The 26,200-nt window shown below is 50.3% G+C and overlaps 1 protein-coding gene across 3 annotated transcripts in view; it reads left to right on the forward strand.

Moving 5' to 3' along the window:
- ERGIC1 (endoplasmic reticulum-golgi intermediate compartment 1) overlaps window positions 1–26,200 on the forward strand; it is a 117,970-nt gene that overhangs the window by 43,107 nt on the left and 48,663 nt on the right. For all 3 annotated transcript variants that reach the window (XR_010112246.1, XM_003813997.6, XM_063604707.1), the window contains exons 2-3: window positions 11,211–11,272; window positions 19,845–19,917. Coding sequence is in view for 2 of the 3 variants with exons in the window: in XM_003813997.6 (XP_003814045.2) it covers window positions 11,211–11,272; window positions 19,845–19,917 (135 nt within the window). In the remaining variant the exon portion in view is untranslated. The remainder of the gene's footprint in view (window positions 1–11,210; window positions 11,273–19,844; window positions 19,918–26,200) is intronic.

A 26,200-nucleotide genomic window follows, 5' to 3' on the forward strand; every position in this document is an offset into this window, starting at 1 on the left:
TGTTGCCCAGGCTGGAGTACAATGGCACGATCTTGGCTCACTGCAACCTCCACCTCCCAGGTTCAAGCACCACCCCCCTGACACAGGGACACACACATAAAATGTAACAGAATGCAGCATTCTGCCTTGGCCTTTTCCTCTTACTGTATCCTGGAGATTCCCCTGTGACAGTGTCATTCTCCCATCCAGCTGTATCATCCTCTGCCTTATGGGTGATCTGTAGTGTCCCCTTTGGCTGGATGTTTGGATGACCTCCCGTCATTTGCTATTACAGCTGGTGCTGTGGTACATAGCCTTGTGTAGACGTCAATTTATATTTTCACCTGGAGTTCACTGAGTGCTATTAATGGGCCAGGCCCTGCGTGACCCACAGGAGATTCAAGGACAAATCTGACCCAGCCCAGCAAGAGTGGAAGGCCCTGCAGCCAGCCTGGGGCTGGGCCGGGTATAGTCCCCAGAGCCTGTGGAGACTGGGGAGCTGCCTTGGGATGGGGAGTGTGGTTTGTCTGGCCTTCCGGAAGTCAAGCAGTCAGATTTACTCTTCTTCCTCTTTGTCCAGACTTGGTCTTTGTGGGAAGGAGGGGAGGGGAAAGGCCAAGATTTTGTGGCCAGAAAGGGTTATCACGGATGGGAGAGGTCACATGTGGAGATGATTGGGGTAGAAGTGGAGGCTGCTGGAGCTGGGAGGCCATGCCATGGGCACCAAGGTCTAGGGAGAGAGCTGCAGGGAGAAAACCTTATATGCGTTGGTGACATCAGCATTATGTGCTATGTAGACCAGGAGTCGTCACCCAGATTTCTCATAAATCCAGGCCTTCACTCCTTCACCTGCCAGCCTGTTTCCCTCTTCCAGGCAGGCATGTGGCCCAGGGGTGAGAAGAAGTGTTCTACTGCCAGACTGTGCCAGTTCAAGTCCTGGCCCTGCATCTTGGGCAAGTAAAACAGAAAGAATGCTACTGTCTACCATACAGGGTTATGAAAGTGATCCGAGATACTGAACGCAAAGTGTAAGCCGAGGCTTCGTGCACAGTAAGCCCTCGCAAGGGGGGTAGCAGCAGTCATAGCTGTGATTGTTACTATTATATTATTATTATTCCTCCCTCAAAGTTGCTCCATCTGGGCTGGAGACAGAGATGGACCTTTTTTCCTTTGGACAGAGGGAGAGAGTGGTATGAACTCATCTTAGTAGTATGAATGTCAAGGTCAGGATTTGAGGGGGGCGATGAGAATGATTCTAGGGCTCCCTCCCGCCTGCCTCCACTTGGCTCTGGTGTGTTCCTTTGCCTTCGTGCCCCCCAACACACATACACGCATGCACACACATACACTAGCACAGCCCCCGGGCCAGTGGTTCTCAGTAAGGTGGAGGGAATGAGTAGGTGAACAAACGAGTGAGTTTTTCGCCTCACTCCCTGGCACTCGGCACCAAGGGCTCCGACAGGCTGGTGGCCAGGGCTGACCAGCCAGAGTTTCATCTAAAAGCCTCGATGGCTATTTTTGGGACAAATGACCCACCACTTCCAATGACTTGCTCCGAAATGGCATCTAATTTAATTAAGCCTTGGAAACAGTGACATCACAAGTGCCTGCCCGGTAGCCGCCCACATATGGCGAACCACAGAGTGATCTGAGATTCGTCTGCAAGAACAGGGGAGAACTAAGGTCCCAAGCAGCAAAAGTTAAAATAGCAAAGCTGAGGCATTCTGCTATGAAAAGAAATTACAGATGAAATCCATTAGTCAGACATTTCCAGCGGCAGTTTCCTTGCTTGGGAGCAGGGGAAGACGTGTTTATTCGGGGTTGGGCTCTGCAGCCATTCCTCACTCTGTAGGCTAGATGTGGCCCGGAAAGTGGGTTTCTCTTAAGGAAATCCTATGTTCTCATTGACTTTTAGCACCGACCTTCCTGTACATTCTCATGGAATTTGCTGTATCCTAAGGCATGAGGAAGCTAGAGACGTGGATTTGGCACCTTTTTGATTAACATAGTGACACTTGTACTTACCACACCCTTACAGTAAGTCACAAAGTAAATTCAGATGGACTTCATCTTTTCCCTGTGGGTTCCTTTGCTTTGTTTTTTTCCCAAGTGAGCGCTGCCTTCTCAGGCACAGAGCAAAAAGGGAGAGGGAAACACTGCCTAACTCCAGATTCTTGGTCTCCATGGAGGCCATCAAGGCGGTGGCTGTGACATCACCCATCGGGGGCAGGAGCAGCTGGAGGCCCCTCAGAGAGAGCATGGGATCAATGGGAAACCTTCTATGTGGGAGGTTTTATTCTACACACAACAGAGCTTCCCAGCCTCAACCCTATTGACACTTGGGGCTGGTCATTCTTTGTCGTGGGGGGACCTTCTTGTGTGCCATGGAATGTTTAGCAGTACCCCTGGCCTCTACCTATGAGATGTCAGTAGCACCCCACACCCAGCGACGGCCCAAAAGACAAATGTCCACTGAGAGGCAAAACCTCTCCTTACATGAGCACTATCGAGGATTGATTGGAAAGCTTTTTAGTGGCTTGTGTTTATTTATTTACTTTGTTATTTACTTATTTTTTGGAGGCAAAGTCTTGCTCTATCTCCCAGGCTGGAGTACTGCAGAGCCGCGATCTTGGCTCACTGCAACCTCCACCTCCCAGATTCAAGCAATTTTCCTGCCTCAGCCTCCCCAGTAGCTGGGATTACAGGCACCTGCCACCATGCTCGGCTAATTTTTGTATTTTTAGTAGAGACAGGGTTTCGCCATGTTGGCTAGGATGGTCTCGAACTCCTGATCTCAGGTGATCTGCCCGCTCTGGGGCTTGTTTTTATTTTTTTAAATTATTATTATTATTTTATTTACTTATTCTTGAGACAGGGTCTTACTCTGTCTCCCAGGCTGGAGTGCAGAGGCATGATCTCAGCTCACTGCAGCCTGGACCTCCCTGGGCTCAAGCAATCCTCCCACCTCAGCCTCCCAAGTAGCTGGGACTACAGGCGACCACCACCACACCCAACTAATTTTTGTATTTTTTTGTAGAGACAAGGTTTCACCATGTTGCCAGGCTGATCTCAAACTCCTGACCTCAAGTGACCCACCCACTTCAGCCTCCCAGAGTGCTGGGATGACAGGCGTGAGCACCACACCCGGCTTTGTTTTTGTTTTCAATACTCTGAGTTTAATTGCACCTTCAACTGAGCAAGGCACACCTCTTCTTGAGGCTTTGGTTTTCTCTTCTGTAAAGCGAACGGGTTGGACACAGTGATCTCAGAGTCCCTGAGAGAGCTGACCGTGAGGAGCGTTGAGGGCAGGGGGCCCTATGGGGTCTCTGTTTGGGTTCTGCCCCAGCAGGGGATAAACCGCGTGCCCAGCTAGCCCCAGTCCCCACTCCCATTCCCTTGACCCCTGGCATCCAGGTTAGTTTTTCTTAAGTCCAGTTGGTTCCTCTCTTGCTTTAATTTTGGCCCATTTTCCTTTTTAAAAAGTGAAAATATGGCTGGACGCGGTGGCTCACGCCTGTAATCCCAGCACTTTGGGAGGCTGAGGCAGGCAGATCACCTGAGGTTGGGAGTTCGAGACCAGCCTGACCAACATGGAGAAACCTCGTCTCTATAAAAATACAAAATTAGCTGGGCATGGTGGCACATGCCTGTAATCCCAGCTACTCGGGAGGCTGAGGCAGGAGAATCGCTTGAACCTCGGAGGCAGAGGTTGCGATGAGCTGAGATCACGCCATTGCACTCCAGCCTGGGCAACAAGAGCGAAACTCTTTCTCAAAAAAAGAAAAAAAAAAAGTGAAACTGTCTAAGTATCCACAAAAGTAGAGGAAACAGTACAGGGACCACGGTGTACTCACCGCCCAGCTTCACCACTGCCCATCTTATCTTAGTCTCATATTTAAGGCTATCCAGTGGGCCTTCTGCTTGTGCAGATCCATTCATGGACTCAGTTCCCCAAGGGCCTAGACTGGGTAGCGAGGAGGGCAGTAGAGGAAAGGTCTGGGACCTGCCCTTGAGAACTCATACTCCAGTGGCCGGGGAGGGCTGGGAGGGAGTGTTTCTTAAATAATAAATATTTATTATAATCCGTCCTTTAGCTTTCTGTGTTTGAGGCTAAGCAGTCCAAATCTTTAACTTTTCTTCCAAATATTTTCCACCCAAATGGGCCTGATTTGTCCCCACACTGTGGGGGAAAAGCAACAGGACCATAAATTAGATCTGGATTCAGATCTCTGCCGTGGCACTTCATAGGTGTGTGAGCCTAGCCAAGTCTCCAGCCTCTCTGAGCCTCATCTGTAAAATGGAACAATAATCCCTAATTTGCAAGTCAGTCAAGACAATTAGATGTGAACATGCTGGTCGAAGGCCTCTGTGGCCCTAGTATACAGCAGGTTTGCTGTAAGCACCCCTTTCCCTCCTCCATTCTCTTCACCCTTTCCTCCACATTCTCTTGACGGAGAGCTGGTCACAACTGGTCACATCACCGCAGCAAGGGACTGACTAATGTCAGCCAGGGAGGACGGCTCACTTCCTGGTCTGTCACATGCCTGGGGTTCTCACCAGCCTCCTGATAACCCATTTTCTTAGTGACATTCATGCTGACTCACTTGGCTTGTGGTCAGTTCTGAAACCAGGGTCTTTTTGAGCTCTCCCTTTACCCCACCACTGCTGCCCAGCGTGGCTCTGTGGCGTGGGAATGGAGTCAGTATTACAGTACGTAGTGTTGAGGTGGCCACTTCCAAGGAGCCAGAAGCTTTGCTAGATTGGCAGCTTCATGGGGTGGTGTCTGCCTTGATCACTTTCATTTCCCCACTGTCTAGAACACTGCCTGATATAGTAGGTGCTTAGCAAATGGCTGTTGAATGAATTAACGAATTTTGAACTGGTCTCTGTCTTCCAGGTGACTCTCATCTGCTCTGGGGCAGCATCCTTGGAAAAGCAGATGAGCAAAACCATGAGACCTTCATCTGATTTACCAAAAAATGAGCTCTAAACTGGTAATTCCCAGAGTATGGGCAGTGGAAGGACCATGCCCTGTGGACTCAGACTTGGGTTTGAATCCTAGCTCTGCCACTCACTGGCTTGGTGACTCTGAGCTTCCATTTTCTCCCTGGAAAAATGAGATATCAGTATTTTCCAGGGTTTTGTGAGAAATACATGCAAATATGTATGTCAAAGTGCCCAGCATAGAATGGAAATGATTATGGTTAAGCATCATTTACTCTTTCCTTTGATTGCCTTCTGTAGTTTTGGTCCAAATCTCACCTCCCTCTTAGAGCGTCATCATCGCCCAGCCTGCCTCCCTACCCCTGTCCCCATGCCCAGCAAAGACTTACTCTGCCTGACACCCAGGAGTCAGGGTTAAACCAGCACCTAAAATTCAGCACCTCAAATTCAGGTGCCTACAAGGACCAGCCATATGTGAAGACAACAGGCTAAGTGGGGTGGTGATGATGATGATGATGATGATTACTATTAGAGATGGTGGTTTCTTTTGCTCAGGCTGGAGTACAGTGGAGTGGTCATAGCTCACTGTAGCCTCAATCTCTGGTCTCAAGTGATCCTCCCACCTCAGCCTCCTGAGTAACTGGGATTATAGGCATGCTCTAAGTGTGATTAAGTGGCATCTCTGTCTTTCATGTTTTTTTAAATTTCCATTTGAAATACTTTTTTAACTTTTTGTTTTGAAATAATTTCAGACTTTTCCGCCGAACTGCAAAAATAGTACAGAGTTCCTGTATGCCCTTTACCCAAGCATCCCCAGATGTTAACATCTTACATAATCACAATACCATGATTAAGAGCAGGAAAATCCATTAGACAGTGCTGCCGGCCAATCTGCAGATCGTACTCAACTTTCTTCAGGTGTCCCACTGATGGCCTTTTTCTGATCCAGGATCTCATCGGATTTAGTTGTCATCTCTCTTTAGTCTCCTTCAATCTGTGACAGTTTCCCCATCTTTTCTTGTGCTTTATGACCTGAGTGCTCTTGACAAATGCCAGCCAGTTTTTGTTTTGTTTTGTTTTGTTTTGTTTTTTTGTAGACTGCCCCTCACTTTGGATTTGTTTGATGTTTTCTCATTGTTAGATTGAAGCTGTACCTTTTAGGCAGGATCCCCCAGAAGTGGTGCTGTGCCCTCCTCAGTGCGGCATATCAGGAGGCACGGGGTGCCAATGTGTCTCCATGCTTCCGGTGCCCACTGTCTTCACCTGGTTAAGATGATGCCTGGGCCAGGCACAGTGGCTCATGCCTGTAATCCCAATACTTTGGGAGGCCGAGGCGGGCAGATCGCTTGAGCCCTGTAGTTGAAGACCAGCCTGGGCAACATGGCAAAACCCCATCTCTACAAAAAAATTAAAAAATTAGCCAGGCATGATGGTGCATCCCTGTAGTCCCAGCTACTCGGAAGGCTGAGGTGGGAGGATCACCTGAGCCTTGGGAGGTTGAGGTTGCAGTGAGTCCTCACATCACTGCACTCCAGCCTGGGTCACAGTGAGACCCTGTCCCTCCAGGCCCCATCAAAAAGACGATGTCTGCCAAATTTCTCCACTGCACAGTTACTCTTTCCATTTTGTAATTAATAAGCATTTTCTGGGGGAAGTGCTTTGAAGGTATGTCAGTATCCTATCTTTATCAAAGTTTTGATTTGTTCATTTCTTTATTTCTATCTATGTTTTATCCTTTCTGTTTTATCCAATGGCTTATAATCTGTGATGACTGTTATTTATTTTGATGCTCACATTGTCTATTCTTCGGCCAGTGGGAACCCCAAGTTTTTTTTTTTTTTTAAAGACAGGGCCTCACCCTGTAGCCCAGGCTGGAGTGCAAGGCTCACCATAGCATTAAACTCCTGGATTCAAATGATCCTCCCACCTCAGCCTCTTGAGTAGCTAGGACTATAGGCACACACCACCACGCCCAACTTTTGTTGTTGTTTTTTGTTGTTGTTGTTTGTAGAGATGAGGTCTTGTTATGTTGCCCAGGCTTTTCTTGAACTCCTGGCCTCAAGCGATCCCCCCACCTGGGCCTCCCAAACTGCTGGAATTACAAGCATGAGCCACTGACTGTGTCTGGCCTCTTCTTGTCCTTTTGACATGTCCTTTTCATTCTTTGAAAACTTTCTTGGTTTCTGACATAAGAACGTGCTCCAGGCCCATCTTGTATTTTTCCTGCCCAGCCTAGAATCAGCCATTCCAAGGAGCTCTGACTGCTTTAAGTAGAGAATAGTGATTAGAAGCCAAGGTTTGAGTGCTTGTTACACTCACTGCTATTGGGCTGTTGCTGTTGCTGGATCTTCTCTATGGAAAGAGCTAGGAAATGTATGTATATATGATATGTATATATACATGTGCATATTTCAGTATTTGGGTGTATTGAAAATGATCAATTCATACTGATATTTCCATTACCACTATAATACCATGTTTTCACCTCCCTTCCCTGACAGTGAGGCGCCTGGCCCCACTATCCTTGTACATGTACATGTTTGACCAGTCTCTCTGTATGTAACAGTCTCCTATCTCTCTCTTCCTCATCCTGACTGAACTTAGACACTCTGCCCCTAGCCACCGCTGCCTCCTCACCCAGAGCAGCCTCTGACTTCCAGTTTTGAAACAATGGTTCTTATATTTTTTATTTTTTAATTTTTATTTTATGTATATTTTTGAGATAGGGTCTCACTGTGTGACCCAGGCTGGAGTACATTGGCACCATCTTAGCTCACTGCAGCCTCAACCTCCCAGGCTCAAGTGATCCTCCCACCTCAGCCTCCTGACTAGCTGGGACTACAGGCGCACACCACCATGCCCAGCTAATTTTGTTCATTTTTTTTATGGAGATGAGGTCTCTCTATGCTGCCCAGGCTGGTCTCAAACTCCTATTCTCAAGCAGTCCTCCCACCTCAGCCTCCCAAAGTGCTGGGATTACAGGCAAGAGCCATTGTGTACAGCAGTTTCTGTATTTTTTAAACTGCAAGGCCCAGTTTCTGCTTGTCAGTCCCTGATGGTGACCTGGACAAAAGCTGGGCTGTTAGCCACCTGGGGTATCGAGCCCCAGGACACGGCTGTCAATTCAGCTTTAATCTGCATGGGAACTTTTAGATCCCCTGTGCACCCCTCATTTCATACTCAGAGAAGCTGAGGCCCAGCAAGGGCCAGGGATTTTCTGAAGGTCTAAGATGAAGTTGGGGTGGAGTGAGGACGAGACCCCTCCCGCTGCAGCCCTTTCCCGCTGCCTCGCTACCTGTTGCTCATTTCTCCAGTCTTCTTAGGAGAACCCACGTGCCTTCCCCACTGGCCCAGGCTGGCCTTCCTATGACACGAGGTGGACCACATCCTTCTCCAGCTCCGCAAGGCCTCTCCGCTCAAATGGTCACCGCCTAGGCCCCAGGCCTCATGTCATCTGCAGACACGTCTCATTTGTCCTGTAGAGTGTTGGCCCAGCATTTGAGAATGGTGAACTTCCATGTAAAATTCCATATTTTTGGCTTCTCTTGGACAATCAGAAGATCTGGCCTCCTGAGCCCGCATCTCTGCCTGGCAGGTGTCAGCTGGGGCTCAGTGATGGCCCCCTGCTGGTTTGTTTTCTCTCCATTCCCTCTCCCCACCCCCACCTCCCAAATTTGCTGACCTCTCACAGTCTCCCACAGTAGACCGCCCGCCGGCCCCCATCGACACTTGGTGTGAGACTCCCTAGCCACAGCCTGGCCTCAGGACCCTCTCCTCCAGCCCCGCCCCAGTTTTCCATCCTCCTCTCCCTCCACATCGGGCTGTACCCCGTGCAGGAGAGAGGACAGCGCCCAGCTTCCCAGATTCGGTCCTACTCTGTCTTTGCTTCTGCTCCTCTCCTTGCCTGGGCTGCTCTTTCCCTCCACCCACCCATCTTCTCCCCCTCCTGCTCTGTGCACCCATCACCCCCTGTAGGAAGCTTCACCGAGGACCCCAGGCCAAGTCAGGTACCCCCTCCTGAGTTAATCCAGCACCTCGTGATGAGGATGCCACTACCTTCTCCTTCCCTTTCTTTGCCTCTACTGCTAAACTACAAACTCACTGGGCCAAGGGTTGATTTTTATCTCCTTGCCTAAGGGCCTAAAAGAGGGGCTGTGTTAGTAGGCACTGCGTAAATGTTTGTCAAACAAGCATTAATAATGATAGTAACCACAAATATCCACTGGTGTGGATCTGGGGTGCCAGGCTCCGCCTAAGTACTTTATGTGTGCTCAGTCATTTGAGCCTCACCACCATGCTGTGAGATAGTTACTGTTGTTGCCCCCACTTTATAGACAAAGAAACTGAGGCACAGAGAGGTTAAGTGATGGTCCCAGGGTGGTACAGTAGTGGTCGTAGTTGAGCCCAGGCACCTGATTCCACAGCACATGCTCTTAGCTCTCACACACCTCTCAGTGTTAAAGTGGCCCCCACTTTCTGACTAAGGGATATGAGTAAATATGGACAGGTGAGTCGCAGAGACCCCCAACCTCCCGACCACACCCCAGCCCCAGCTTCTAGTACCCTCAGGGGCACAAGCACAGGTGACTGGGAGCTAAGCAGGCGGCAGAGAAAGTGGTACCTTTTAACTTGGCAGCCCGCAGGAATTTTTCTCCCCTGAGGTCTTAGGAAACTGAGCATGTTTCACGTGTAATTAGGGTGAGCACACTGATTCAAGCATCAGCCCTTACGCAAGGTTTCCAAGGCATTGCGTCGGGTTTAGCTGGGCATACTCTTGTTTCCCAATCACCAAAGAGGAACCGCACACCAGCCTGTCACCCCCAAGGGCTGGAGCCGCCGGCCTCTCCAGCAAGTCAAGTTCTGTCTGAGAGCTGGGATGCCGTGTGGACTGAGGAGGGTTCTGTCGATCAAACTCTGCTGTGGGAGAACTGTCTGCTACGCAGGTTCAAGTGAAGGAAACGAAGCCAAGTGCGTGGGGAGCCTCCCCTGCGAGCTCTCTGCGTCACATCCTTTACAGACACTTCTTTCCCTCACTCCTTTCCGTGGCCTCGCAGGGTCTAGTAGTAATGGTCCCATTTTTACAAAGGAGGAAACAGGCTCCGAGAGGTGAAGTCGTTTGCTGAAGGTCACATGGTGAACGAGAGGACCAGCCGAGATTTGAACCAGGGTAGTCTGATTCCAGGGTCTTAACTCTTAAATAGCTGAAGCAGAGCCAGAATTAAACCTGTGTCTGTCTGATTTCCAAAACCCTGAATTCTCCCACTACACCACACGATTTCCCTGTGCTCTGGTGGGATCCATAGGAAAGAAAGACATCTGTCTGCTTCTGTGACGGAAAGAAATCACACAAGACAGGAACCAGAGCCATCACGAGCTGATGCTGAGACCGTGGGCTCCTGGCAGGACTTTCTGTTAACCTCATGCCTTAGCATTCTTAAGAAGAATCTCCATGAGGCAGACAGCAGGAGCTGGGGGGTGCAGCAGGAGTGGAAACAGGAGGAGGCAGGAAAGGGAAGAGGGGGAGGAGAGGTGACGTGGAGCAAGAATGCAGCATCGTCACATAACTCGAGCAGGGCTGTGCGTTTCCTTGCTTCCTCTAGCGTCAGAGTCACCCCCGATTCAGGGGTTCCATACATTCCATAATTATCCAGTGCCTACTATGCACCAGGCCCATGCTAGGGTTTGGGAACGTGGCAGGGAACAAAACCTAACTAGGCCCCTGCTCTCGCAGAAGTTACACTCTGATGGAAGACCCACCGATGAGTGGGAAGGTCATCTGGTGGTTCACACCTGTAATCCTAGCACTTTGGGAGGCCAAGGTGGGCAGATCGCTTGAGCTCAGGAGTTCGAGACCAGCCTGGGCAACACGGCAAAACCCCGTCTCTACCAAAAATACAAAAATTAGCCAGGCATGGTGGCACATGCCCGTAGTCCCAGCCACTTGGGAGGCTGAGACACGAGACTCACTTGAACCTGGGAGGCAGAGGTTGCAGTGAGCCAAGATTGCACAACTGCACTCCAGCCTGGGTGACAGAGCGAGACCCTGTTTAAAAAAAAAAAAAATGTTATGAAGAAGAGATGACAAGGGGATGTGATCTAAGGGTGTTGTGGGGAGCAGGGGTTCCATCAGAGAAGCATCTTGGAGAAAGTGTCCTGAAAGAGCAGAAAAACTGTGGGAAGAACCATGGTTTGTTGAACCATGTGTCACACGAGCCAGCACCACTGCCTGCTGCCTTGAGACCCACCCTTTGTGCCCACCTCACTCCTGTTCCATTTGCTCTCCACAGGTTTGACATCTACAGGAAGGTGCCCAAGGACCTTACGCAGCCAACGTACACCGGGGCCATTAGTGAGTAGCCACCCTCTGGCCATGCCCTCTGCCCCATCTCCACTGCCTGTGCCTGCTCTCTCTGTGCAGATCATCTGGGCCAGGGAGGAAAGAAGGAAAGACAGGAGGGAGGAGAGAAATGCTGAGCATCTTGCGGGGGCCCTTCAAGCATTTCCTCACTTACTCTCTATCCTCACTGTAACCCCGCAAGGCACAGGCACCATCTGGAAGGACATGAAAGAAATTGTCAAGAGTAGCTGCCAGGCTGGGCGCGGTGGCTCATGCCTGTAATCCCAACACTTTGGGAGGCCAAGGCGGGTGGATCAATTGACATCAGGAGTTCGAGACCAGGTTGACCAACATGCTGAAACCCCGTCTCTATTAAAAATACAGAATTAGCCAGGCATGGTGGTACATTCCTGTAGTCCCATCTACTCAGGAGGCTGAGGCAGGAGAATCGCTTGAACCAGGGAGGTGGAGGTTGCAGTGAGCCGAGATCACACCATTGCACTTCAGCCTGGGCAACAAGAGCGAGACTCCATCTAAAAAAAAACAGTAGCTGCCCCTGGGAGAGGAATTGGGCCCAGGGGTAGGAAGGAGATTTACTTTTCTCTTTATACCTTAAAAATGATTTGAGTTTTCCACCAAAGCATGTTTTTATCCATTAAAAAAAAAAATCACAATCTCATCCAGATTTTGGGTTCTAAAGACCATTCTTCAATAAAAAGAACCATGGCTCCTTGGAGAAATGGCTGATTTCAGGGCTAGGCAGGGTAAAGACAGAGGAGCCTGGAGCGCCTGGTGTCAGCAGGACCTAGGAGCCAACTTGAAAGTCAGCCTGCGGCAGTTTGAGTAATAAAATAAATAATGACATTATTGGCTTAGAAGCCAGAGAATTAAGAAAGAGTTCTGTGGGTCCTAATTGATATCAATAAATGGGGGAGAAGAGACAAATCCATTCAGAATAATTCCAAATAATATACAGGCTGAGTATCTCTTATCCAAAATGCTTAGGACAAGTGTCTCAGATTTTGGATTTCAGATTTTAGAATATTTGCATTATACTTATCAGTTGAGCATCCCACATCCAAAAACCTGAAATCCAAAATGCTTCAGTGAGCATTTCCTTTGAGCAACATGTTGGCACTGAAAACGTTTCAAATTTTGGAGCACTTAGGATTTCGGGTTTTCAGATTTGGGATACTCAACGTGTATGTAGCTATTCTCCCATCCAGGTGGTGGAGTTTAATTCCCCTCTCTTGAGTGTGGACTTAGTAACTCTATTTCAAAGAATAGAGAATGAGAAGGAAAAATAAGGCCTTTACTGAGGAAATATGGCAAGTGCCAGTGAGGAACCAAGTGAGAAAGGTTGGCATCACCAGTGATAAGCCACGTGCATATCGTGAGCCCCTGATAGGATGCATGGAGGCATCTTGCCTCCATGGGATCGTACCAAAAAACCACAGTTCAGTCTAATCATAGGAAAACTCACAATCCCAGGTCAGGGGACATTCTATAGGATACTTGGCCAGTACTCTTCAAACGTGGCAAGGCCTTGAAAAACACAGAAGACCGAGGAACTGTCACTGATAAGAGACTAAGGACCCAGGATGAAAATGCAAAGTGGACTCCCAGATCAGTTCCTGGAATAGAAATCTGGAGTTTGTGGGAAAACTGGTGAAGCCCAAATAAAGTCCGTAGCCAAGTTCATGGTACTGTACTAATGTTCAATTCTTCATTTTGACAAATGTAAGATGCTAACATAAGGGGAAGCCCAGTGAAGGGCGTATGGGAACTGTCTGTACTACCTTTGCATCTATGATTATTCTACAGTAAAAAGTTTTAAAAACAAACCAAAGCCACCTTGCAAACGGGATGCTTTCGCCTCATTTTCCCAATGAGAAAATGAGCTGAGAGAGGTGAGCTGAAATTTCACAGCTCACAGAAGATGGAGCCACGACTCATACTCAGGTGGGCCTCCTTGCACCCCACAAGCCCCCCTAGTGCCTGGTGTGGGAGAGGGAACTGCCCCCCTGATGGTCCCAGCCCTGCTGCCTGAGCAGGGTCCTGGGCCGGGCAGTCGGTCATATTGGAGTCCACTTCTCCCAGGTCAGGCCATTCTCAGTTGGGGGAGGACCTTGGGGATCCGGCTGGGCTTGTTGAAACTGCAAGATGCCTTTGAGAGCCCTGAGGAAGGGACAGCACAGCCACGTGGCAGGATGCATGTCACACAGGCTCTGTGTTCGGGCAGAGCAAGGTTCATCCTCCCATTTAGCAGCAGTGTGACTGAGCAAGTCACTCCCCTCTCTGAGCCTCAGTTTCCTGATCTGGGGATTAAATGTGTCCCGGGATGTGTCTTGTGCAGGGCACGTACTAACCCCTCAGTGCATGGATGACTCTCCTTTTCTTCTCACTGTCCTCACGGAGCCTGCAACCCATGAGGGCCTGTGGCCTGAGAAGCTGTGCAGCTTTGTGCCTTGACCCCCTAGGAAAGGATATGGAGGGGACCATGAGAGGAAAGAGCCTTGGTAGTTTATGAACCTGATCCAAAAAAATCAAATAAGGCTTCCTGCCCCATTCCTACCGTCCACCAGTGGCTCCATCCTCTTCCCTCTTCTCCATCTCTGCAGTCTCTCCCTTGTCTGGTATGTTTAACAGTCAGGTGTGTATTTTTCTAGAGTTTTTAAAAATATATTTAGGCTGTTTTTTTTTTTGAGGTGGAGTCTCGCTCTGTCCCCCAGGCTGGAGTACAGTGGCGGGATCTTGGTTCACTGCAACTTCTGCCTCCCGGGTTCAAGCAATTCTTGTGCCTCAGCCTCCCCGAGTAGCTGGGACTACCGACGCCCACCACCATGCCAAGCTAATTTTTGTATTTTTAGTAGAGACGAGGCTTCACCATGTTGGCCAGGCTGGTCTCGAACTCCTGACCTCAAGTGATCCGCCTGCCTCGGCCTCCCAAAGTGCTGGGATTCCAGGCATGAGCCACTGCACCTGGCCTATTTAGGCTTTGATATACCTATATCACTGTTTGAAACACAAAAGGGAGCATACTCTGCACACTGTTCTTCCCCTGCCTTTCTTCTGCTGATACATCCTGGGCACCTTTCCTGCCAGCGGATAAACAGCCACCACATTCTTCTTTCCAGCTGTGTCACATTCTGTTATCTGGCTGACCTACGGGGCCTGTGGCCAGCCCCTGAGGGTAGACATTCCCCATTCTGGTTTGTTGGACATCCTTGTCCATATCTTTTTGTATCCTTGTACAGTTATTTCTGTAAGGTAACTTCCCTAGAAGAAGAATTACTGGGTTAAAGAGTATGTGTTTTTTTTTTTTTTTGAAACTTACAAGGTCCTGCCAAAGGGCCCTCCAGGGACATGGTCTGATAGACAGTTTCAGCCACAGCACAGGAGACAGCAGATTTCCTTACACAAGAGGAAAGGCGTGAGGCATAGGAAGCCAGCCCTTAGCTACCATTTAGTGAATAAATATTTATTAACCAGGTCCTTGGGCCAGGCGCCATGCCAAGCCCTGGGACTGTGCTGATGAACGGGGCTTCCATCTTTGTCCTTGAGGAGCACACGACTGGGCAGGGCGGGCTGACTTGGACACACACCATTTCATTACTTTGTGATGGGTGCTATTAATAACTGAAGGAAAGATCAGGGCATTGGAGACTTACAGCTCAGGGTTTAAATTTTGCCTCCTCCACTTACGTGACTGTGTGACCTTGGACAAACTCCTTGGCCTCTCGGAGCCTTGGGTCTCAGGTCCGGTGCCCCCTTTGGCTGGCCGCACCAGGTTTCCTACCGTCAAGCCTTCTCCTGGGGTCACATTCCTACTGTCCGATGCCTGAGTCAGTTTCAGAAGAAGTCTGGAGTTAGAGAGCCTTAGAGTCTTGCCCAAACATGGACTGAAAAACCTTCATCAAGCCTTCAGTATCAGAAGGCCTTTCTGGTTGAAACAGTTTTTACCTCCTGTTGTGTTTTTTATTCATTCATTCAATAAATATTTATTTTATACCTTCTCTGAGCCAGGCACTGTGCTAGTCTCTGAGGCCACAGTGGCATTGTGACCTGGTCTCTGTCCTCCTCCTCTGTCTGGGGTAAGGGTAACACACGCCATGAATGTGTGTGATCGGGACCTTTGGACCACTTGAGTCTCTGCTGAGTAGACTTAGCACTTATTGTGTCCACCTGCTGGGCTGACCAGGCTTAGTCCGAGCCTTGAAAAAGCACACAGATTTCAGGAGGCCTTTCCATCCCATCCCCCCGGCTCTGGTGTGGATAGAATTAGAACCCTGGGACACACGTCTACAAGCATGAACACGGAAAGTAGCTAGGAGACCTGAACCCATCCAAGTTAGCACCGACCTTCATAAACACATCCTGTTTTGTTTTGTTTTTTTGAGACAGAATTTCACTCTTGTTGCCCAGCCTGAAGTGCAATGGTGTGATCTCGGCTCACTGCAACCTCCGCCTCTCGGATTCAAGTGGTTCTCCTGTCTCAGCCTCCCAAGTGGTTGGGATTACAGGCGCCTGCCACCGCACCTGGCTAATTTTTGTATTTTTAGTAGAGATGGGTTTTCACCGTGTTGGCCAGGCTGTTCTCAAACTCCTGACCTCAAGTGATCCATCTGCCTCAGCCTCCCAAAGTGCTGGGATTATAGGCATGAGCCACCATGCCCGGCAACACTCCCTGTTTTGTGCCTGTTCATCATTACAGCATCCAATGGGTTGTCAGGGCTTGGGGGAGGAGGGTGTAAAAGATTCTGAAATGTGGGTCCTATATGATCCTGGTCAGAAAGTTGCAAGCTTCCAAAGCAAAGATGTTTTGCCTGCTCAGTTTTCCAAGAGGTTTAATAGCCTCAGTTTGCGGGTGAGAAAGGGAAGAACAGGAGCCAGGAAATTTGGATTGATAGCTGATCTCTTCCAGTGGATTTGTTCAGCAGCTGGAGAAAACAATTTGAAATTTATCTCTCTGCCGTTCGAAAATGAAGGAAAACACGGCCACTCGGTAAACTGACGTGGAACCTGTTTCAACATAGATTGCTGAGTGAGCAAAGCACGGTGGAAAAGAGTGTGCTCATTACGCTGCTGTTCGCTTAGGGGGATATATATATTTAAATGTCCATGGATGGACACACGAAACTGTAACAGGGAATCGGGGGCTGCAGATCAGGAGAGACAGACTCACTTTTTTTATACGGCTGGATTTTTTTTCTTTATAATACGCATTGTTAACTATTTTTTTCTTTAAAAAAATTTTTTTTCTCACTCTTGTCTTATGGTGCTAATGATACTTTTTTTTTTTTTTTTTAAGTAAAACCTTTGAATGCTTCCCCGGTACAACTTTTTTTTTTTTTTTTTTTTTTGAGACGGAGTCTTGCCTTTTACCCAGGCTGGAGTGCAGTGGCACGATCTCGGCTCACTGCAACCTCTGCCTCCTGGGTTCAAGTGATTCTCCTGCCTCAGCCTCTGGAGTAGCTGGGACTACAGGCGCCTGCCACAACACCCGGCTAATTTTTGTATTTTTAGTAGGGACGGGGTTTCACCGTGTTGGTCAGGCTGGTCTCGAACTCTTGACTTCGTGATCCGCCCGCCTCAGCCTCCCAAAGTGCTGGGGTTACAGGCATGAGCTACCGCGCCCGGCCAACTTTTTGAAAGTTTGGGAGAAATTGGGAGTAATTCTAGTATCCCCCATGTCTCAGGGTGGTTGGAGAGACTCAGTGAGCAGTCTGGGGACATCCTGCCCTTCACTCGGAGCCTAAGTTCTTGAGGTTCCTTTTCTCAGGGCTTTGCCTCTAAAACATATGGCTTCCAGTCCTGCCTCTCCTGCCCCCACACAGTGAAGCCATGGACCAGCCTCCTTGTCTCACTGTGCCTCCATTTCCACACCCTTAACATGGGCACCGCCCCCCTCAAGGCGGTGGGAGTGTGAGGTGACAGGACATCTGTTAATGCAGTCACAACAGGGCACATAGTAAGTGCCCAGCAAACACTCTCTTTCTTCCCCCTTCCCTCAGAATGCATCTTTGGCTGTTTGTTTTGAAGACAGTTAGATGGCTATTTGCTTTGAAGATAGATCGATCAGTCGATCAATGTTTGGCTGTTTGTTTTAGATAGGTAGATAGGCAGATCGATATATGTAAATAGATACAGACTAAGAAAAATAATAGAGATAACTGGCTGTCACATCCGTGACGCTGGCTCTGCCAGTCCAGGTGCAGGCTGCGGAGAATGCAGCAGAATCAGCAAGAGGGATTGGGAAGTCTTCTTTGCAGGAAACTAAGGGTCAACCAATGTGTTGAATCACTTTCCCCAGATCACCAAACCCTTCCCACATCTCTCTGATGTAAGTCCTACTCATGAGCTGACGCTCAGGTAATTATTACCTGCCGGGCTCTGTTTCAAGCTCAATCCTTGTGTTGTTGAGATCCTCAGAGAAGCCCTATAAGGCAGGTACTACCATTGCTGCCATTTACAGGTGAGCAGGTGAGGAAGTGGAGGCACAAAGAGGTTAAGTAACTCACTTAGGGCCAGTGAGCAGACAAGAACTAAAGCAGGGCAGGCGGTAGAAAATGAGATGGCTGCAGGTACATGATATTTTATGAGGATCAAACAAGATTATTTAGCTGAAAGCTAACTTAATATAGTGCCGGCTTCACTTTAATATCATAAGGTCCATATCTCTTCGTGCATTTATTCATTTCCTACATAGTCTGCATCTAACTCTAAAAAGGTTTTAAGGCCGCTCCGCACCAGGCATATAAGTACTCAGGGAATGTGAATTCCTTGTCCCCTCTTCCGCTTTGAGTTAAGAAGACGCCTCTCTTGCCTGCGGCTGACAGCGTGTGGGGTGGCATTCCCAGCTCATCCCACATGAGGTGGGGCACTGAGGCAATGGGCTGCCAACAAGTGAGTTTTGACGTCACAGCTTGAGGCTCGAGCAGGTGGGGCCCCACCCGCAGAATGCCCGGGAGCAGTGGGGCCCCAGCGTGGTCCTGAGTGAGCCCTTGCCCACTAAGTGCCTCTGGGATAAACTCAGGTGTGGCGTATTCAGCCCTCATTTTGTATCCTGGGAGCTGACTCTCTGCCGTACACAATACCTGTTAGTCCCCAGCCCCAGGCCAGGCACTGGAACTCCAGAGTATTTGTCTTTCTGGATATCAGTCTAGTGGGAGAAACAGCCACAGATAACCGATAAAATGTGGGACATGTTCAAGTAGAGGCTGGGAACACAGACGAAAGAGTGACCAGCTCCACCTCTGGGAGTAGGGGAAGCTTCCCATCAAAAGGGACATTTGAGTCGGGCCTGGGAAGATGAGTAGGAGTTCAGCAAGCAGAGAGGATAACCATGGAGGAGGAGGGATGATGAGTCCAGGCAAAGGAGCAGAAATGAAAGGCATATTTAGGGAATAGCATGCCGCTCGCTGTGGGTGGGTGGTTAGACATTGTGGGGAGTGTCAGGAGATGGGGCTGGTGAGTGGAGTTGAGGGCCGGCCTCTGGGGCACTTGTTATGTCCTGCCCCCAAGGAGTGACTCCAAGGTCCACAAACCCCAGTGTCTTTAGGTGCCAGGCAGATGAGAGAAAGATAACACATGGCCGACCCCAGAACTCTGTTCTACACTCTGCATTTTAAACATATTGGACCAGCCGGGTGTAGTGGCTCACGCCTGTAATCCCAGCACTTTGGGAGGCTGAGGCGGGCGGTTCACTTGAGATCAGGAGTTCAAGACCAGCCCGGCCAACATGGTGAAACCCCGTCTCTACTAAAAATAAAAAAATTAGCTGGGTGTCGTAGCAGGCACCTGTAATCCCAGCTACTTGGGAGGCTGAGGCAGAAGAATCGTTTGAACCCAGGAGGTGGAAGTTGCAGTGAGCCGAGATTGCGCCACTGCACTCCAGCCTGGGCAACAGAGTCTCAAAAGTAAAGAAATAATAAGCATATTGGACCATTCTTCACTTCCATAAAGAATTATTTCTTCTCTTGAAGCACCGCTGTCTATAGCCCCTTCTAAGGACAGGGGCACCGTGTGGATGGCACCACAGAGGGTGGTGAGAAACAGCCACAGACTCTGCCTCAGCCTCAGAACCAGAGAGGCAGAAGGGAGTGGTGGGGCGTGTGGCAAACTCATGGGCTTGGACCCTCTGTGGGAACAAGGGTGAGATGTTCTGGAGAAGCCAGAACGCTGGCCTTTTATGTGAAATCTGCTGACTGTTCAAGGTGGACTCCAGATTGTGAAATATGTTGTCACTCGAGCCAAACAGAACACATTTGTGGGCCACCGGTTTGCAGCCTCTACTTTTGGCTGGCCTCTGCATTAAAGAGCTCTCCTGGAAGGAAGCGGGGCCAGCCCCAGGAGGATTGCTCATGTCGGCAGGTTGATCCACACCTGGAGGCCAGACCAGTACCCCAAAGGCAGGGGGTGGGGCTGCTTCATATTGAGGCTCCAGTCAGAAGGGGCTCTGGAGGGTCTGTGGGCACACCCCCACACCCTTGTCCTGGGGCCTCTTTCCTCTTCCCTGTAGGCTGGTCTCCCTTCGTCAGTGCCCACCACCCTTAACAGTTTGCATTTCTGTTGTTTCTTCCAGTCTCCATCTGCTGCTGCCTCTTCATCCTCTTCCTCTTCCTCTCGGAGCTCACCGGATTTATAACGACAGAAGTGTAAGTCATACTTTCCCGATGGGGCATTCCAGGATGTTCTGGGACCCCAGACAAGAAGAGGGAGGGGTCTTTGGCCAGGTTTGGTGCCTCACACCTGTAATCCCAACACTCTGGGAGGCCGAGGCGGGCGGATCACCTGAGGTCAGGAGTTGGAGACCAGCCTGGCCAACATGCTGATACCCTGTCTACACTAAAAATACAAAAATTAGCTGGGCGTGGTGGCGGGCACCTATAATCCCAGCTACTGGGGAGGCTGAGGCAGGAGAATTGCTTGACCCTGGGAGGCAGAGGTTGCAGTGAACCAAGAGTGCGCCACTGCACTCCAGCCTGAGTGACAAAGCAAGACCCTGTTTCAAAAAAAAAAGAGAGAGAGAGGAGTCTTAAAAAGGAGAGCAAGTTCCAAACCTTCCAACTTCTGTCTCCAAGCCTGTGGCATCGGTTGCTCTTCTGTTTCTTAAAAGGACTTTAAAGTGAGAGCAAAAGTGAATATTGCCTTGTTAAAGCTGAAGGGAACATTTTGGTTCCATTCCGTGGGGGTTCTCCTGGGCTCAAAGATGAACAGGAATAATTTGCTCATCTCTGCCATCCCTTTGTTTGGCCAGTGGGCTTTTTTTCCCTCTGAATCATCACAGGGTCATTTGATGTGAGAGCCGAAGAGTTCAGTGAAACTAATGGGTACAGCTTCCTACCGGAGGGGGCGAGGTTGCTGACATCAGCGCCCGGCCCCCTGGACTAACCCCCTTCCCATTTCTCAGGCCCACACTTGGTGAGGAATCGGTGCAGGCTTCCTGGCAGTGGCTGACGCAGAGTTAATCCATTCCTGATTCCTAGAATTATCTGTTGTCTGGATAACCTAGTAAACGCTCTGGGGTGTGTGTAACAGAATGCCATTAGAATTATGCAGTCACGACCTCATCGGACGCCCCTCTGTGATGGAATTAGACCCAGGAGCTTCCTGCCTTTGGCACTGGCTTGAGGCTTCAAAGCCTCTTCATTTCTGTGTTTACAGCCCGGAAAGTCATCACGGAGCTGGGCCCTGGCCACCCACTCTCCTGCTCAGCACTGGAATTTTCTTTTTCACTAATGGGATTTCTTGGTTTCCTTTGCCTCCACTCAGCCACAAGACAATAGGAAACTAAATACATAGCTGCTTAGCCCAAGAAGACTCTCATTATACAAGCATTACCACCTTTAGTTCTCAAACAGCCTCAGGAGGGAGCTGCCCCCTCTTTACAAAGAGGAAATTGAGGCCCAGGGAGGTGGAGGGACCTGCCCACAGCCATACAGTTAGGAGCTGGCTCCCAGCCCTGCCTGTCTCCCTAGCCCACGTGTGTTTGACTGGCACACTGAAAGGCCTATGAGACAGGAGGGCTGGTCTCACCTTGTTTCTGGGTATACCTTTCAGCCCTCCCCTGGCATGGGAGAGTTTGCCTTTCCTGGTCACTCTGATCCTGTTTTAACCCTGATGGTGCCAAAGCCAAGGGGACCTTTTACAGTGGTGGGAAGAGTACAAGATAAGGCATTGGGAGACCCAGGGCCAGGTCTCTGCTTAATTACTACTTTGCTGTGTGACCCTATGCAAGTTGCCGAACCCCTCTGGGTCTCAGTATTGGTAGCCAAATGAAGGAGAGTAGACCAGAGTCAGAGCTCCCTTCCAGCTCTGGGAGAGGTTGGTCTGCTTCCCAAGACATGACCCTGTGGCCATGCAGGGTTCGAAGAAGGGCTTTTATTCCCCCCAGGCCTCTAATGGGAGATGGCCATGTCCAAGTCAAGCATCTTCCCCTCTGTACAACTCAGTCACTGGACATCTTAGGATCACCCTATCATGAATCAGAGCTCGAAGCAGGGAGAGCGGCAAGAGGTTGAGACTTGCTGATGTTATGAGGTACCTGTTGTATGCCAGGCACCCACTGGCCTCTGCAGGCTGTACCCCACCCTCTAGGAGGGGACCTGCTTGGCTTGGCAGGCCTGTCATGTTCTGAGCAAGGTGACAGAGGCACACATGTGTCATCTGCTGAGACCAGGCACCAGGCAGGTGGCTTTATGTGCTGTGGGCAGGACACCAGCAGGTGCAAAGGGCCTCAGGCAGGGATGACCTGGTGTATGTGAAGGCAGGAAGAAGGCCAATCAGCCAGGTCAAAGTGAGCAAGCGGAGAGGGTAGGAGGTAGAGCAGGCAGGACGGAGAGGGGCCAGGCCTTCTGAGCTGCCAGGTAGAATTGGGAGTTACTTCTTCTTTTTTTTTTTGAGACGGAGTCTCGCTCTGTCGCCCAGGCTGTAGTGCAGTGGCGTGATCTCGGCTCACTGCAAGCTCCGCCTCCCGAGTTCAAGAGATTCTCGTGCTTTAGCCTCCTGAGTAGCTGGAATTACAGGCGAGCGCCACCATGTCCAGCTAATTTTTGTATTTTTAGTAGAGGCAGCGTTTCACCATTTTGGTGAGGCTGGTCTCGAACTCCTGACCTCAAATGATCCACCCGCCTCAGCCTGTAATCCCAGGCTGGGATTACAGGCGTAAGCCACTGCGCCCGGCCTGGGACTCGCTTCTTGATGATGAGCTCGTGGAGCCCAGGAATGGACCTGCACACTCACTGCTCTGTGGCTCCACACATGGAGGAGCTGAAAACGCCAGTGGTAGACACAGTCAACAAGCAAACAAAACTAGACTATATCGATCAGGGGCAAGTACTCCAAAGACAAGAACTAAAGCAGGGCAGGAGGTAGAAAACGAGATGGCTGCAGGTACATGACATTTTATGAGGATCAAACAAGATTATTTAGCTGAAAGCTAACTTAATATAGTGCCGGCTATACTTTAATATCATAAGGTCCGTATCTCTTCGTGCATTTATTCATTTCCTACATAGTCTGCATCTAACTCTAAAAAGGTTTTAAGGCCGCTCCGCACCAGGCATATAAGTACTCAGGGAATGTGAATTCCTTGTCCCCTCTTCCGCTTTGAGTTAAGAAGACGCCTCTCTTGCCTGCGGCTGACAGCGTGTGGGGTGGCATTCCCAGCTCATCCCACATGAGGTGGGGCACTGAGGCAATGGGCTGCCAACAAGTGAGTTTTGACGTCACAGCTTGAGGCTCGAGCAGGTGGGGCCCCACCCGCAGAATGCCCGGGAGCACTGGGGAAGGGCCCTTCCAGCAAGCCCAGACAACTCATGCAGCTTCCCAAGGGCAGGGCTGCTTCTTTCTGAAGAGCACAGTGTGTTCCCACTGCTCCCCATTCTCCTGTGCCAGGACTTCCTCTCCCTCTCTCCCAGCGGCACCCCGGATGCTCTGATCCCACCGAGTCCCTGGAGAGGTACAAAGCTTAGGGATGAGGGGAGGAAGGGGGCCAGGCGCAGTGGCTCACACCTGTAATCCCAGCACTTTGAAAAGCCAAGGCCAGAGGATCACTTGAGCCCAGGAGTTGGAGACCAGCCTGGACAACACAGTGAGATCCTGTCTCTGCAAAAAAATTTTAAAAACATTAGTTGGCCGTGGACACACACACCTGTAGTCCCAGCTACTTGGGAGGCTGAGGTGGGAGGATCACTTGAGCTCAAGAGATCCAGGCTGCAGTGAGCCATGATTGCGCCACGGCACTCCAGCCTGGGAGACAGAGCGAGACCCTATCTCAAAAAAAAAAAAAACAAAACATGAGGACATTTTTTGAGCATTTGCCTTGAGTCCAACCCTGTGCTAAGTCAGCGGCTGGAGAGAGGGAGGGAGGCAGAGATGAATAGAGAGATCTGTCCGGAGCTGAGGCCAGATGCTCCAGCTATGAAGATGCAGTGACCCTAATGTCCCCTTCCCTCCTTACTAAGGTATAGGAGTTGCCCGAAGGGCCTCCGCAGGATGAGCCCTAAGACTTACAGAGCAATCGAGAGGAGAAAGCATCACATCTTTGGGGTCTTCCAGTTGTCAGAAGCTTGTGACCCCCAGGAAGCCCTACAGGTTTGGGAACAACTGAAGGTCACGGTTCTCGTTTTCTGGGTGGCTGGCCCTCTGTGGCAGGTTTGTGGCCACAGTGGGGTCAGTGCCCCCTCCCGCCACCATGAGATTGTAACTTAAGGAAATGAGGTCACCGTTGGTTGGGTCAACATGGCTCCAGCCCCAGCCTGTGGTTATCAGTGACATAAGACGCTTATTCTGGCCTGGGCCTGGTGGGGGGTGAGGGGGAGGCACATTTGTTTGGGTGGTTGGGCTCCAACCTGGCTTTGGACAGGCCGTTAATTATCCTTGGGAAAGAGGCCCCACAGAGTGTTCTGAAACTCCGTGTTTTCAGGGAGCAGGCCCCTCCTCAGGCAACCTGGCCACAGAATGTTCCAGCCTCTGACTGCCCAGTCTCTGACTGCTCTGAATAATTATTAACCTCATGAGGATTTATACTAATAAAATATAGTAACTGGAACTCTCCATTGATAGTTTATAATGTAATATAACTCATGGTACCTTCCATACTATAACTCATGGATTTATCGTGTGCATGCCAACACCTAGGTCAGCACTTTATTTTTATTTTTATTTTTTGTTTGTTTTTTGAAACAGGGCCTCATTCTGTTGCCCGGGCTGGAGGGCAGTGGCTCAATTATGGCTTAATGTAGCCTCGACCTCCAGGGCGATCCTTCTGCCTCAGCCTCCCGAGTAGCTGGGACTACAGGCATGAGCCACCATGCCTGGCTAATTTTTTAATTCTTTGTAGAGACAGGGGTCTCCCTGTATGTTACCCAGGCTGGTCTCAAACTTCTGGGCTCAAGCAATTCTCCCACCTTGGCCTCCCAAAGTGCTGGGATTATAGGCGTGCAGGCTGCCCCCGGCAGGTCAGCACTTCATGATGGTCATCTCATTGGTCATCGCAGAACCCCTTGAGGCAACTACTACTGTTCACCCCATGTTACAGCTGGGGAAACTGAGGCACCAGGCGGCCAAAACCACATGAAGCAGTAAGTGGTGTAACTGGAGTCAAACACGGGTCTGTGATGCTAAAGCCCAGACTCAGCACCTCCCCTCTGTTGTACCCCACTTCCCTGGCCCCAGCGTTTCAGGGCCCCAGCCTCATGGGAGCCACTGCTTTTTGATCAGAATGGTTGACTGGAGGACTTGGGTGCACCCTTCTAGGGTGAGGTGGCCAAACAGGCAGATGGAAGCCTGGGAGGTGGGAGTTGGAGGTCACCTGGAGGTCACGGTGTTCTCACAGGCTCCCCGTAGGAGGCCCGGAGTGGGGAGCAGTGGCTTAACCAGGAGGAGGAGCTGGAAGTCTCCAGGTTGCCTGCCTTGAGCCTGGGTTGTGAGCCAGGCTGGGTAGAGGGCCCCAGGCATCCCATTAAGGAGCATGAAGGACATTGCTCTTAGCAATAAGAGGCCTGAGGGCGTCTGAGTGTGGAGTGACGGGTTTATGTCTCAGACAGCTCACCCCTTGTGAAGATGGGTTTGGTGTGGGGCCACCCAGAGGCCAAAGCCCTGGTGGGAGCTGGGGGATGACCCAAGTCAGAGGGGCCGAGGGTGCTGGGACTTTGGCTTTGGAGCAGGGGTGGGCAGAACCCGGTGACTGGCTGTCGAGGGATGTATTTTAGACATCCACCTGGTTGGTAATAGATGCACATACTTCTACCTGGACGACTCAGGATTTGAAACTCAAGGTTCCGGAGCGCGTGCTTGCAGAATCTCCATCCCTCCCTCCACCCCACCCCAAGCCCTTGCGGCAGGCCTCACCGCCGCCTAAGTTTCCATTCGATCAAATTTTGAAGCATAGAGGTCAGAGACTTCAGGCAGGAATCTGAACTATTTAAGGGCTCTTCAAAAAGCAAATAAAATTGTTTTGTATAGATGTCATCGAACTCATGCCTCAGACTAGAATTTCAAGGCCCTCCACCACATTCCATTTACACTCCCCCCACCCACACCTCCCCAGGCCCTTGCGTACCTCTCCCTACAAGGCCACTGTCCACCCACACCCCCCACCCTCCCACGCACTCGCCTGACTCCCTGACGCCATCTGGCGTCCCCCACCTGGAATGTGCTCCCGACTGCTCCACCAGCGCGTGCCTTCCCTGCATCCTGGGAGTGCTGCTGAGGACTCCCTCCTCCACTCAGGCTCATTCCACCGAAGTTTGTGAGCACACGCTCTGTGCTGAGGCTCAGGGAGCCCTCGTCCTGGGGGTGTTGATGGGAGTGGGAGAGGCTTGTGGGACAGACGCCACTGGACCCCTAAGCACCCCTGTACCCTGCAGGCACCTGGGCCCTGGTGGGAGGGGGCACACCTGAAGATTATGAAAAAGGACTAGGATGCCTGCATCA

Source organism: Pan paniscus, chromosome 4 (genome assembly GCF_029289425.2).
Source record: "Pan paniscus chromosome 4, NHGRI_mPanPan1-v2.0_pri, whole genome shotgun sequence".
In the NCBI taxonomy this organism is placed as follows: Eukaryota; Metazoa; Chordata; class Mammalia; order Primates; family Hominidae; genus Pan; species Pan paniscus.